This window comes from Oryzias melastigma, unplaced genomic scaffold (genome assembly GCF_002922805.2).
Source record: "Oryzias melastigma strain HK-1 unplaced genomic scaffold, ASM292280v2 sc00363, whole genome shotgun sequence".
NCBI classification, from domain to species: Eukaryota; Metazoa; Chordata; class Actinopteri; order Beloniformes; family Adrianichthyidae; genus Oryzias; species Oryzias melastigma.
This window is the reverse complement of record NW_023416961.1, coordinates 32,750-45,687: the sequence shown is the minus strand read 5'-3', so window position 1 is coordinate 45,687 and position 12,938 is coordinate 32,750. Positions and strand designations below refer to the sequence as shown.

The 12,938-nt window shown below is 37.5% G+C and overlaps 1 protein-coding gene across 1 annotated transcript; it reads right to left on the bottom strand.

Annotated features, from left to right (window-relative positions):
* Positions 1–3,210: 3,210 nt before the first annotated feature.
* On the bottom strand, positions 3,211–4,349 carry LOC112142038. Its single transcript, XM_036211005.1, has 5 exons — positions 4,340–4,349; positions 4,139–4,296; positions 3,974–4,058; positions 3,794–3,889; positions 3,211–3,617 (listed from the first exon to the last, which is right to left on the bottom strand). Exons 1-5 carry the CDS (start codon positions 4,347–4,349, stop codon positions 3,409–3,411), a joined length of 558 nt encoding a protein of 185 aa, XP_036066898.1. The 3' UTR covers positions 3,211–3,408.
* Positions 4,350–12,938: the final 8,589 nt, after the last annotated feature.

The following is a 12,938-nucleotide window of genomic DNA, read 5'->3' as shown; positions in this document are numbered from 1 at the left end:
ATCTACAACGTCTACAACAGCAGAAGAAACAGTTTCTAAATGGTACGGTCCCCTCAGCCCAAAGAGAATAAACCTCCAATTGGTTTAGAGTTTCGACACAGTATGTGCCACAATACATGCCAAGTAACCCTTGTGCTATCCTAGGCATTGTTACATTAGAAGAGGGTCAACTAGACAGTTTTGTTGACCTTTGACCTCAAAAAGAGGCAGCCATCTTGAATTTTCCAAAAATACCCCTTTACTATCTTCTGCAAATGTAAACTCCTCCATGAGATTTCCATCTGTCACTTTCTAACTCCTCAAGCATACAAAAGTGGCGTTTCTCTGTTGCTCACACTTTATTTTTTTGAAAATTGAATACGTAAATTGCTGGCTCAAGCCGAACAGAACAAAATGGCATACGATTTGAACACTTAAAGAATGTGGGTGTGGTTAACAAAAAAATGGCAATCCAAAAATTTACATTTGCTGATTCTTTTAAAAATTACATGGTCCTGTTAGTCACACCCAGGCGACCAAAGAAATGGTTGCTATGGAGATAAAAGTATCAGAAAAGCCACCATTTAGAAAGAATAGTGTCTTTCTTTCATGAGTTTGTAGTGTACAGCTAGCTGTTTCAGTCAGTAAGAGCGGTTAAAGAGGGTAATGGTAGAACTTATGTACCATAAAGCACAGCTAAAAGCTGATTCTATTTATTAAAGTTCATATAATGTATTAAAACAACGTACAATAATTCATGTAACCTTTTATTTATATAACATGTTAAGTTATTTGCACATTTGCAGCTGAAAGAACAAAAGTCAGTCTTCCTAGCATGGAAGAAACCACTCACAAGACAAAGAAAAAAACACGTTAGCTTCATATGAAACTGGACAGTAAACATGGATGCCCTGAAGGAAATATCTCCTTCATGTTCTGAGGCTGAACAAAACTGTGGAGTCTGAGAAGCTCCTCAAGAGAAAGACTTCTCCACTTCTCCATCCTCAGAGCTCCACCACAGACTCATTCTTCTTTTCAGTCATCAGACGTTACTTCATAGTAACATCAAACAATCATAGTTAACACACGAGCAACCCCACCACCAGATAAACTTTTTAAACATATAAAAAAATAAACATTATGTTGTAGCACTTTGCTTTGTTAATACTGTTGAATATACATAGTTTAAGATAACTTAAAGGTAGAAAAACTTCATTTAAACAAAATGTCAGCACAGTAGCGGTTCTATACCGAATAACTCCCCAGGCGGGACCCTCCCCAGCCCTCCCCCACCCCCAGATAGTCTCAGGCGAATTTTGTTTGTCCAAATTTTAAAAATGTTAAAGTTGCCTCAAATGATTATTAAACTAATGACAAATCTGAAGTTATTAGTTAGTATTTATACTATAAAATCTTACTGTTAGTGCAGACATGAGTCTGCCCCATTGAAATTAGCCCCCCGGGAGCCCCCCGCACCATAAACCGCTACTGCTTCCAAAGTACGATTAACAAAACACAAAGTGCTTAACAGACAGACTGACATGTTTCAGCTTATTAACTTCTTCATCAGAAAAAAAGAAAAATAGGGGTGTAACAATTCATTTTAACTCTATTTAATAGTTATGGTGGAGGATTCATTTCACTTTTAATTTTGAACGATCCAATTTGATCTAATTAACTGACCTACAATGAATCAGAACGTCTTCATCCCAAACTTCCATCAGTGTGACTCAGAGATAAATACCTGGTACTGAACAGTGCAGCAGAAGTTTTCCAGATTTTTGTATTTCTCCAAGGTAATAAATTAAATATGTGTAAAAACAAACAAATAAGCAAGAATGAATGTCAATTTCATTGGACTGCAATGATGGTTGATCAGTTTCTGCTGCATCATGTGTGTTGTTTACTGTGATGGACCTCGGTCTAATTACATTATAGTAAAATAAATCTATCATGTCTCTATCCAAATGGTTTTTTCCAATATCAATTATGATTTTGAAACAATTTTGTAATGTGTGGGTTAATTTAATAAACTACTTGCCTCATCGATATATCGTTACACCCCTATAAAAACTGCAAATAGTGCAAAATGTTTAAAGAATTCAAGTACGTATCAATAAATACATGATCAATAAAGCATCAAGTGCAACACCAGATTCATCTAAAAAATATGAGGTAAGTTAAAAGGCATAAAACAGACCAGGAAGTAAAAAAAAAAATAAATAAATAAAAAAATAAAAAAATAAAACAGACCAGGAAGTAAATAATTATTTTTGGCCAAACTTGTTTTTCACATCACTTCAACAATAATGAAAAAACATTCATGAAGTGTCTAAAAACCTAAAATGTCAGGTTTTCATGGTTGAAGCTGTTCTGTCTGATATTTTGCTTATGTTTATTACAAGTTTTTGAAGGAGTTTTTACAATAAAAATCATTTTTGTTTATAATTTTACATGTCAATTGAATAATAAACATCTACATCATATGAAATTAGGTAAAAGAACTGGACTGTATGGTATCAATGTAGACTTAGATGAATCTTTCCGTATTGATTTGTAGACTTTTTATAAAGAGATGTATTGAATCAGGCGAGGGAAAGAGACAAACAAACCTAACGGTAATGCTACACTCACACTTGGCATGTGTTGTGCGTAGAATAACGCTCTATCCTTATACTTCATGAAGGCACCTTCAGTCTGTGGAGTCCATACTGGACCATCACTGAACACACAGCAGCTTTAGCAGCTTCTTCTACTGTTTACTGGGACATGTCCCCCTCCCACAGCTGGAAGAGGTTTGGTGTGAAATGTTAAAGCGGGCCAAATATTAGGAATCTTGTTCCAGGGTTTTTTTCATTCACAGCTCTATTCAGATGTATGAAAGACTTGGTGTCACTTGTCAATTCAGAATTTCTTTTATGTGTTGATGTTTACAACCGGCTGGTGTTTCAAAAAGGACGCCACCCGCACGTCACTGCCAAATCCGAGTCCCTGATTGGTCAAAGTTTTGCAGCTTAGCAGTCAGTGGACGATCAAAGAACGTCCAGTTTGTGCGTGGAGTCTGAGAACGGGTATAAAAACTTGTGTAACGATGTTTGAAAATGCAGGAAAATGTGCGTTTATATTGACCATTTTTGAAAGTTTCCGCTTTAAAGATGTAGTGTGAAAGTAGCTTAGGAGTTAATTTTACTATTGCACATATTTTTTTGGTTACTATTATTCCTTTTTTTAAAAAACCTTAAATTTAAACCGCTGCCTTGTTGTCCTGCAGTGGTCTGCATGAAGACAAGTTGAGATAAACTTCAGCTACAATCTCTGCTGTCTTCAGAATCATCTGAACCTACAGACAAAGACGTTCACATTTAACTACAAACTCAATAATAATAACATTGCAGTTCTGGTGTTGCACTTTTGCTTCCATCTTCACCATCAATCACCTCCATGGACTCCATTGCAAGGAGGAGACGCTGGATTCTGGCTGGAAGGAGATTCCTCCACAAAGTGGCTGGATGTCCCGTTGGAGATAAGGGGAGGAGCCTGATCACCTGGATGAAGCTGCACCATTTCCACATTGAGAGGAGTCATTTCCAACGACTCTTCTGTCTGGCAGTCCCTGGATGGCTCCTCTGGGTCGAGTTCTGCATCAAAATATGTAAAATAGTTCAAGTTCATTTGTTGATTTTATGCTGTAAAAAGTTGAAAAGTTTACATACAAACATCATTTCTTTAAGATGCTGACATTTCTATTTATAGAGATATTTAATGCAAGATTTTAATCAAAATATGTTCAGAATTATTACAAGTTTTGTCTTACTTCTGCGTTTGTAACAATAATAACCCACGAGGAGGACAAGACCGAGAAATGAGAGACCACCAACAATGACGGCGATGATTGTGTGAGTGTTGTTTCCTTCAAAAGAAAATAAATAAATCATTTCTCAAAGTGACTGATGTGATTGATCAGATGATGGTGGTTTCAGGTGTGACTCCTCACCTGTCTCTAAAGGGTTCTTCATGTCTGAGCTGTCCTCAGAGCTGACATTGTTCTTCAGAGTACAGCTGAAATCTCTCCCAGTCTCCTACAAACCAGGACAAAAACAAATCCTTCACAAACTGACAGTTTTCTGATCAGAAGGACAGAAACTCTTTTTCTCTGCACCTTAGTGATGATCAGCTCTTTGGTTCCAGGTCTTTGGTTACCATTAATTTTCCAGAAGAACTCAACAGGTTTCATGTCCTCAGTGATGTTGACCTCACAGGTCAGAGTGCAGTTAATAGAGTTACACTCTGATGAGATTCTGGGTTTGGGGACTGAAGCTGAAACACAAACCAGGAAATGTTCACACCAGAAACAATGAACCTGGAGACATTTCAGATCAGGAAAACAAGGAAATACTAACAAATGACTTTCAATTTGGTGACATCTGTGACCACGCCGTTGAACTTTACTCCATATATGCCGCTGTCCCTCACAGTCAGGTTGCTGATGGTCAGATTTCCAGTTACTGGGTCGATGTGACAGCGACCTGAACAAGAGAAAGTTCTGTCATTTCTGAAGGTTTTGGATTTTATCTGATCTGGAATCATTTTCAAACACTCGTCCAGTAAAACACAGACAGACATTCAAACTAAATTATTTTCATTTCATTTACCTTTAAACTTTTCACTGCAATTTGTTTCACTTCCCACCAATTCTGCAGCAAATATTCCTTCATAAATCCACCTCACGCTCGGATCACTGACTGGTTCTGGACTGAAAACAACCGTTTTCCCCTCTTTCTCGGCGACGGTTTTTACATCTGAAAAGCAAAAAATAACAATCGTTTTACCTTTAATCAACATTTCTCCTCTGATCTCATGTAATCCAACATGTTACAATAGTCTATCCCTTTCCAAACAATCTTAAATGTAAATCCATCTTTGAGCCAAAGTTCACTTTTCCTTTGCCAAAAATCACAAAAATTGACTAAAATATCCAACAAAGGACAATTTAAATATGATCAATCTTGTTGCCCTGCAATATAAATCTGAGTCTGGATTAATGTTAAAATCTCATTCTATGGGGGCACAAACCGGGAAATGTTTCTTTTTTTTTATCAGAAACGACTTCTGCAAATCAACAATTTTGCTTCATTGAATCTTCATCATCTGCATAGAAAATATTTAGATATTTATGGACTTTAAAAATTCTTGTAGTAACATTTAATTTTAAAATAGATTTTCATAAACCAGAAGCTTAAAAATACCAAATTCTGCCCCATTTGAACCGGTCCGTGAAACTATTGTCTAATTTAAGCCGGTCCATGGCCTGAAAAAGGTTGGAGATCAGTTCATGATTCCTTCTGCTGAGGATCTGGATGGAGATGCAGATTCCCTCTTCCAGCAGGACCTGACCTCCACCCAGACTATTGAAGGATTGAAGGTGGACAGGTCACTTTGAAAAGAACTTATTTTGATTGATTAGATCATATTCATTGTCTCTATCTTTTTGAAAAAACTGAATACTAAGTAGAGATTTCCCAGAGCATTCTCCTGGTTTTGTGGGTTTTATGAGCTGGAGCACCAATTTATGTACACATTAAAAAAATCAATACTTAACAGCGATGTAACGATTCAGTCAAGCCACGACTCGATTCAATTCACAGTTTTAAAGTCAAAATATAGATTTTTTTTAACACAATACATTAAAGGTGTTTTAGGGCCAAACATGTTTTCTTTTTGTCCCTTCGATCAAACTGTCCGTTTTCATACCAACAGAAAAGATTCAATACAAATAAAAACAATTATACATAAAACCGAAATGATCACAAATCCTTCATACTCTGTTCATGTTGTGCTTCATGTGACTGACAAAAGTTACAATGCTTTTTAATGTAAATATATTTAGAAAAGCAACAAAAATGTCAATTATGAAATAAAGTTTACATTCTTATATTCCATTTCTTTTTATTGTGACACATGCACTATAGGAAAATACTCCACCATCAGCGTATACAATGTTGCTCTGCTGTTATTTAACTTGAATAGAACTATCAAACACAAAATGAATTTTTGGTCCTCTCTGCTCACAATAACACAATTATTTGTGGATTGACTTAAACATATCTTCTGAATAAAATAAACATTTTCAGGGAAAAATTACAACCTTAAAAAAAACTGCATAAGCAGATGAAGCCTCAGATCTCCATGTTTGTACATGGTGAGTTGATGGAAGACCCAAGTCTTTGAGGAGGTGATCTGGTTTTTATTGATCTGCTTTTTAAAGGTTCTCTCAGATTTCTGTAGGAGGAGGATCTATATGGTATTATTTTCCTGCAGACTCTAAATTATTCCTTTGTATTCTCTCTCTCTCTCTCTGACGTGCAGGCACACAGAAAGCTGTGGAATCGTTGTTTTACACTTTCTGCTTCGATGAACATTTTTCTGTGTTTCAATAATTTTTTTTTACAGATTCTTGAAGAATGGTTTCTTCCCTAATGCGTGGTGTAAATTAAACTGTGAGCCCTGAATGTACATTATTTGAAGGTTGAATGTTTTTTCAATGGAATTACAAAAATGACAAGTTATTTTTTTTTCAACAACTTTGGTGCACCAACTGCAAAAGCATTACTCAAGTATAGTTATGTAAATTTCCCCCAAATATTTTTACCTTCAGACTGACATCTGTGGATCTTCATCTTCATCATCAGCAGTAGCAGCAGGAGCTGGAGCCTGCAGATGTTCCGTGTTTGTAGCATCTTAGGTTCTGTAACTTTAGAACATTTCAGGAATTTAGAGACGCTTTAGTCGTGTTCAGCACAAGTTACAGCAGGAGAAGCAGCTTCAGGTTGTTCTGAACTGATACTGAGACGAGTTCAGACGACGTACATAAACTGTTAGCGAGGTCAAGTTAGCCAGATTTGGACTTCCAAGATCAATACTTCTTTTAATAAACGCTTAAAACTGATAGCAAGTTTATTTCAGTTTGTCTTAGTGTAGAAGATTACATTTTTAATTCTATTGAGAATGGCTCTCTTTCCTGCCAAAAGAGACATGGCAGCTGCCAGTGGCCGTCATATGATCTACTAATCATGAATACTCAGCATCATATTCAGGCTACAACAACAATTCGGAATAGTCATTGTTTATTTTTAGGAATTTTTATTGAGGAAATCAACCATTTATGATCAAAAATGTTCAAGATACTAAAACTACAGAATTTCCTCTTATAGCAATTACCATATTGACCTACTACAATGTTTAATTTTTAATGCAAATATGGATGGATCATGACCAATGAAAGTCAGACTTCATAACATAACGTCAACCGTTAACTTCACCCCACATTCACTGGTGTGGTCCAACTTTTGAGAGGAAACGCTCCCTGGTCCATTCTAAACTGAGTCTGTCCAGTCCGCTCAGTGGAAACCAGGCTAAAGAAGCAACAAATTTGTCCATGTGCATTTATTTCTATACTATTGTCCAAAAAAAATAACCACGGGGGGCCCAAGCCAGGGCTTCCCTGTGCCTGTCCCAAGCCTGGATAAAATACAGAGTTGTGTCAGGAACGACAAGCGGCAGAAAACTCTTTGTCAAATCAAAGAAAGGCGAAGCGTCGTGCTGGCCCCTGAGAGAAAAAGAAGGAAGATGCAGGCTTTGTGTAGGCTACAAATCATCTTTAAGTATTTGAATTTTTAATCCTTAAAGTCCCACTCCAAATATTTTGTTTTATTTTATAAAATATTTCCCATTATAATCTTTTGCCGTTTTCAGCCAAAATCAAGAAATCCTCGTCGTTTTAAAGGCACATTAATGCACAGTAGCTCACTAGAAATGCATTTCTGATTTGTGAGCCTGACTGTTGACTTGAAGAAGCCCCGCCCCCTCCCGTCCTTGTGCTTGTAGCTTCACGTGCTAACTTAGCCGCAAGCTAGCATTACCGCCACAAAAATGATTGGCGAGAAATATTGGATCAACCCAGAAATCCAAAGAGCCCGCGTTGCGCTTGGAATAATAATAATAATAATCACTCAAACAACATCAACCATCGTTTTGTTGCCGTTTTAACCACCAGGACGACCTCACCTGAGGAGCTGAAGCGGCTCACCACACCTGGTCGCCCCGAAGCCGCTTTTTGAATTCCGAATTCCAAATCTGTCAATGTCTTTTAGCTTCCCGAACTTCTTAAACTTGGTACATATAATTCATATTCACCTTTATGATTTCAGTACAAATCGTTTCGGCCTTAACAAAAATCTTGAGCTTTTACCTGGCGGCGTCTCTATTGTCGCGCCCTGAAAAGAATGAGGACTTTCATTGGACGTCTGAGCTGTGAGTAGACAGACAGGGGTACTGACGTCGTGGTGAACCATTGGTTAGCGTGTGTTGTTTTGGAAGTGAGTCCCGCCTTCTCTCAGGTACTATGGCAAGCCAAAGAGGTCAATAATCTCCAGGGAAAGCGCCATTGAATGTATATAAGAACTACTAGACTGTTGTTTTCCTCAATGGAATGTACCGATGCAGCAGTTTAAAACAACAAGAGGAGCATGCTGTCGACATTTTTAGATGAGGATTTACTCTGTAGAAATAGATTTCACTCTGAGGTTATGTGTTTGGACTTTTTTGTTTGTTTAACGTTTGTTTTTCTTTATTTCACGGTTTTGATTGTAGCTTATAAATTCTAAGTTGTGTATCGTACGGAATGGTACAGCTCCTCCAGAAAATCACCAACCAAAGTTTCATCTTTTTCACTTTTCCAGCTTCAGCCTGAATTAGACGCAGCCGTCTGAGGAGCGCGAGACAAACTTCAATGGATGTTATCGTATTTTCAAACAGATAAAGCGCCCTGAAAAACTGCGTATTGGTCATAAAAAACACATATAGTAGACTATGTAAATTATGCTCTGTTTTAGTTGTCCCGAAACAGGCGTGAAAATTGCATTTTATTGCATACAAACCACACATCAAAAGCGCTGTTGTGGTTCAAGCTATCTTTTCTCATGCAGATGTAAGGAGTTTGATCCCACATACATGTTAACATAAATGTTAATAACTCAAAAGAGGATTTTCATCAAAGGGGGACTTTAAGTCAAATTCACACTGTGACCCAGTAGAAAGACGGCCCGTCTCAAGCTGTTCATTTCCAGCCGAGCCCGTGTGAGTGTGTGATCCAATGACAAAGAGCACCATTGAAATAGACAAACTGGACTTACGGCCCAGTAACTCGTATGTTGTAGAAATCATTCTGTTGCTGACTGGTATTTTTCTGCAAATGTTGTTTTTCTCCTCATATAAAGATAATATTATTTATATTTTCTTATTGCAGTTTTGTAGTTTGATATTGTTAAAGTTCAGGTTAAGATACAATCTAATAAATATGTAGTGCAGGAGAAATCTTGTTACTTCATCCTTGTTAATTATTCTTGTTGATATTTTGTATTTCAATTTTCTCTCTATTACTGTGATTTAAACTATTTTGTTTGTTTAAACAACATATAGGAAAACTAAAAGAAGGTGATATTTAAAATCTTTGTGTCCAGTTTATGTGAAGTTCATATCAATATTTCGGTTATTGGAGTTTTTGTTATAATTCTGCTACATAAATATCTAAATTTCTACACTTCCATCCTCCCTCTCTGTATTCTAATTAAACAGCTTCATTGGTAGAACTAAATCAGTAAACTAGAAATGATAAATGTTTTATCTTTGCAGGCAGCTGAAGAAAAACATAACATTTACTGCTGTATTTTAATTGACAGAGATAGAAGAATAGTTACTTTGCTGAGTAACTAATTACTTTTAAGATGCAGTTACTACGTTACTAACTCTATTACTTTTAGGGCAATGCAACAAGAGACTAATTACTTTTAAATGAAAGATTCCCAAGATTGGGTTGGAGAACGTCCAAGAGCAGCTACTGCAAGTAATTTGGTGGATGTGATGGTGGATAGATCGATGGAGCCGATGGATGTCCCATGGAAGATGTATTTTAACTGGGGATGTAACGATTTAGTCAAGCCACGATCCAATTCGATTCACAGTTTTAAAGTCGATTTTTTTTAATGATTTTTTTTTTTTTAAACACAATGAATTAAAGGTAGGCTATTTTAAGGCCAAGTATGTTTTCTTTTTGGCCCTTACTTCAAACTGTTCCTAGAAAGGATTTAAAAAAAATAAACAATTATCCATAATACTGAAATGATCATAAATCCTTTCATACTCTGTTAATGTTGAGCTCCACGTGTGATGGACCCACGCCCGCTCAGCACAGTCCTCGCCAGTCGCTGATCATGCACTCGCCCCCGCTCGCAATCAGAGCATATGACAGTTCACGCGCCGCTTGCATAGAGAGCTAAAGAGAGTTAATAAAAAAGAGCACGGCTCCTGGGCCGGGAAGAATTCAGAAGGAATCAGCTGTGAAGCTGCGTCTGCGTCGTCATCCATGACTGTTGTCACAGTAGATTGATCAAAAAGGCGGTAAAAGTTGCATGACGTGAAACAATTATTGGCTTTGGTTGAATTTGCGTTAATAGTTGTGATCGCAACATCGAAAAATCCTGGAGGGTCTGACTTATGTGAAACCTTTAAATCCGAAGGAGCTGTGGGAATTTCTCAGGAGGGGGTTGCAGCTGAAGAGCACGCGCACGAGTACACTCACAGCGAGACTGAGAAGTGATCTACTCCGCATTTTTCTAAATGTATGCACAGGCCGCGAAAAAACATTTTTTAAAAATATTCAGCTTGGATAAAAATGATGACGAGTCTGAATTGTTTTTTTTTTTAATTGATTCTCAAAGAATCGTTATGTTTAACAATTTTAACCCCTTTCAACTTTTGGCATTAGAACATACAAGTTCTTTTCAAAATAAAATACACCATGTGACAAATAAGATCCTCCTGCTGCTGCTGCAGATTTTCTTGACTTTAAAATGCTAGAAAACCAAGTCAAACATGGTATTTTCTGTCATGATTTCATTGGTACAACATTCCACTCATCCAGGACCAGGTTGTGGGGCAGCAGCCTGAGCAAAGATGCCCAAACTTCCCTCTCCCCGGTCACTTCCTCCAGCTCCTCTGGGGGGGCCGAAGTCAATTTTGCGGTAAAAAGCTAAAGAAACTGGATACAGGTCTGGGTTTCAAAATAAAAACTTTTTGGACATTTTCAAAATAAGAGTTTATAGTCTTTTTTTATTGTTATTTAAGATGATATGCCAAAGAGTTTAGCCATAATACCACAGATAACCGTCTATTTTCACTATAGATGACAAAAGTTAAGTTTTGCAAGTAAAAACAACATTTATGACACATGCATTTTACAAGGACTCCGTGAGGAACGAGAGGCCGTGGGGCCTGATCAAAAAAGTTTTGGATGTTTATGGCACGACTCCTCTGGGAGCCAGGAGGAGGGGGTCCAAAGATGAATCAGAGATAATCTAAGCCAGGGTGTGCATACTTTGTCAATAAATTACGTTAAATTCTTGTTTTGGTGCTTAAATTGATAAATTCAGATGAATATGTGACATTCAAGTCAATTTAAAGCTTCTGTCATTTTGCATTCAACCAAATTGGATCCGTGCATTCCCAGTTGTCATGTTCGGTGTGTCGAAAACAATAAACCATTGCGTCTACATTCTGTTCTAGGTTCTTTTTGAGTCACTGACCTTGAAAAGCTAAGAAAAAATAGGTGCATTGGCAGTGCCAGTAGGTGAGGTGTAGGACTTTCATCCAGAAAACCTCTGTTTAATTCCCAGTGTGTGCAATGAGCCAAAAAACCCAGAGTGGGTCCTTTAGTAAGACCCTTCGACCATCATCTGACATAATGAGCATCCTCGATGTAAACCGACTGCTGTGAGACGGACTCCTCATGGAACACAAGGAACAGTCCAGGGTAATACACAAAAACAAATATCTTCAAAACATACTTGTGTGCCTCATCATTGGCAATGACATGTTTAAATGCAGCAGACTTGTAGCTTCTCCAGCTGTAGTTTGTGGATGGTTGATCCGACTCCATCTAGTCTCTAGAAACTTAGAGATCCGGCTTGAAGAACCACATGATTGAGTTTGGACACTGGAGGGGAATCCTGGTCTACTGACTCCTTTCAACAGATCTTCAGTCAGAGAGAAAGGAACAGAGAAACTGTATCCAAACAGACTTTTAATGAAAGATACAGGATGAGAACATGTAGATGGTCTACAGGGATTTACAGTTACTAGAATGTGTAGGGTCTACAAACAAACAAAATGCACGACACACTACACTGAGTAACAACCACTGAAATGATCAACCTGAAACTGTTATAACTTGATATGATCAAACAAATGCTTCCCTTTTGGCCCAGGTCTCCCTTGTCCAGTGGAAACACCACTGTTTACTAAATAACATGATAAAGAAATGTAAAAAAACTCTCTTACAATACTTTTTAGGAAAATACTTTTTTTCATTTAGCAATCACACAAAAACACAACAACCAGGCACTACTGGTTTTAAGACCCCCCCCTCCATCATCTTTAATTTTTTTAACTTTTTTGTATGCGTGATGTTTTTGCACATACTTTTTCTTTGGCACATGTGCTTTTTAACCATTGGCTAGTATTAAAGTGCACTTTTCCTTTATAATTCCAATAAAAATATAATATAACAAAAACAAAGTACAAAACATTTGACAGAACATTGAAAAATACATAATGGTCATCCCTGAAATGTAAAAATACATATAACACAACCCCCACCACTATTAAGGCCACAGTGCTTTAGTAACATAAGGAACGGGCAAGGCAGGAACCCGACCTTTGGCCTCAGGGGCGGGGCCAGGCGGTAGCTTGGGGTTGCTATAGCAGCTGCACGATTTGGCAAAGCAACACCAAACATGTAAACAGCCAGAAGCTTCACTCACACAAAAACAAATTGGTAACTCCTCACGGTCAATAGACCCTTTTCACGGCGACCTCACGGGCCGGGAACGTGATGCGTAACCTCC

Excerpts from the sequence above, each read along its gene's own strand:
- LOC112142038 (XM_036211005.1), bottom strand. Across the intron at positions 4,059-4,138 it reads AAGAGCTGATCATCACTAAG|GAGACTGGGAGAGATTTCAG; the intron begins GTGCAGAGAAAA and ends CCTGGTTTGTAG. Across the intron at positions 3,890-3,973 it reads GAAGAACCCTTTAGAGACAG|GAAACAACACTCACACAATC; the intron begins GTGAGGAGTCAC and ends TTTCTTTTGAAG.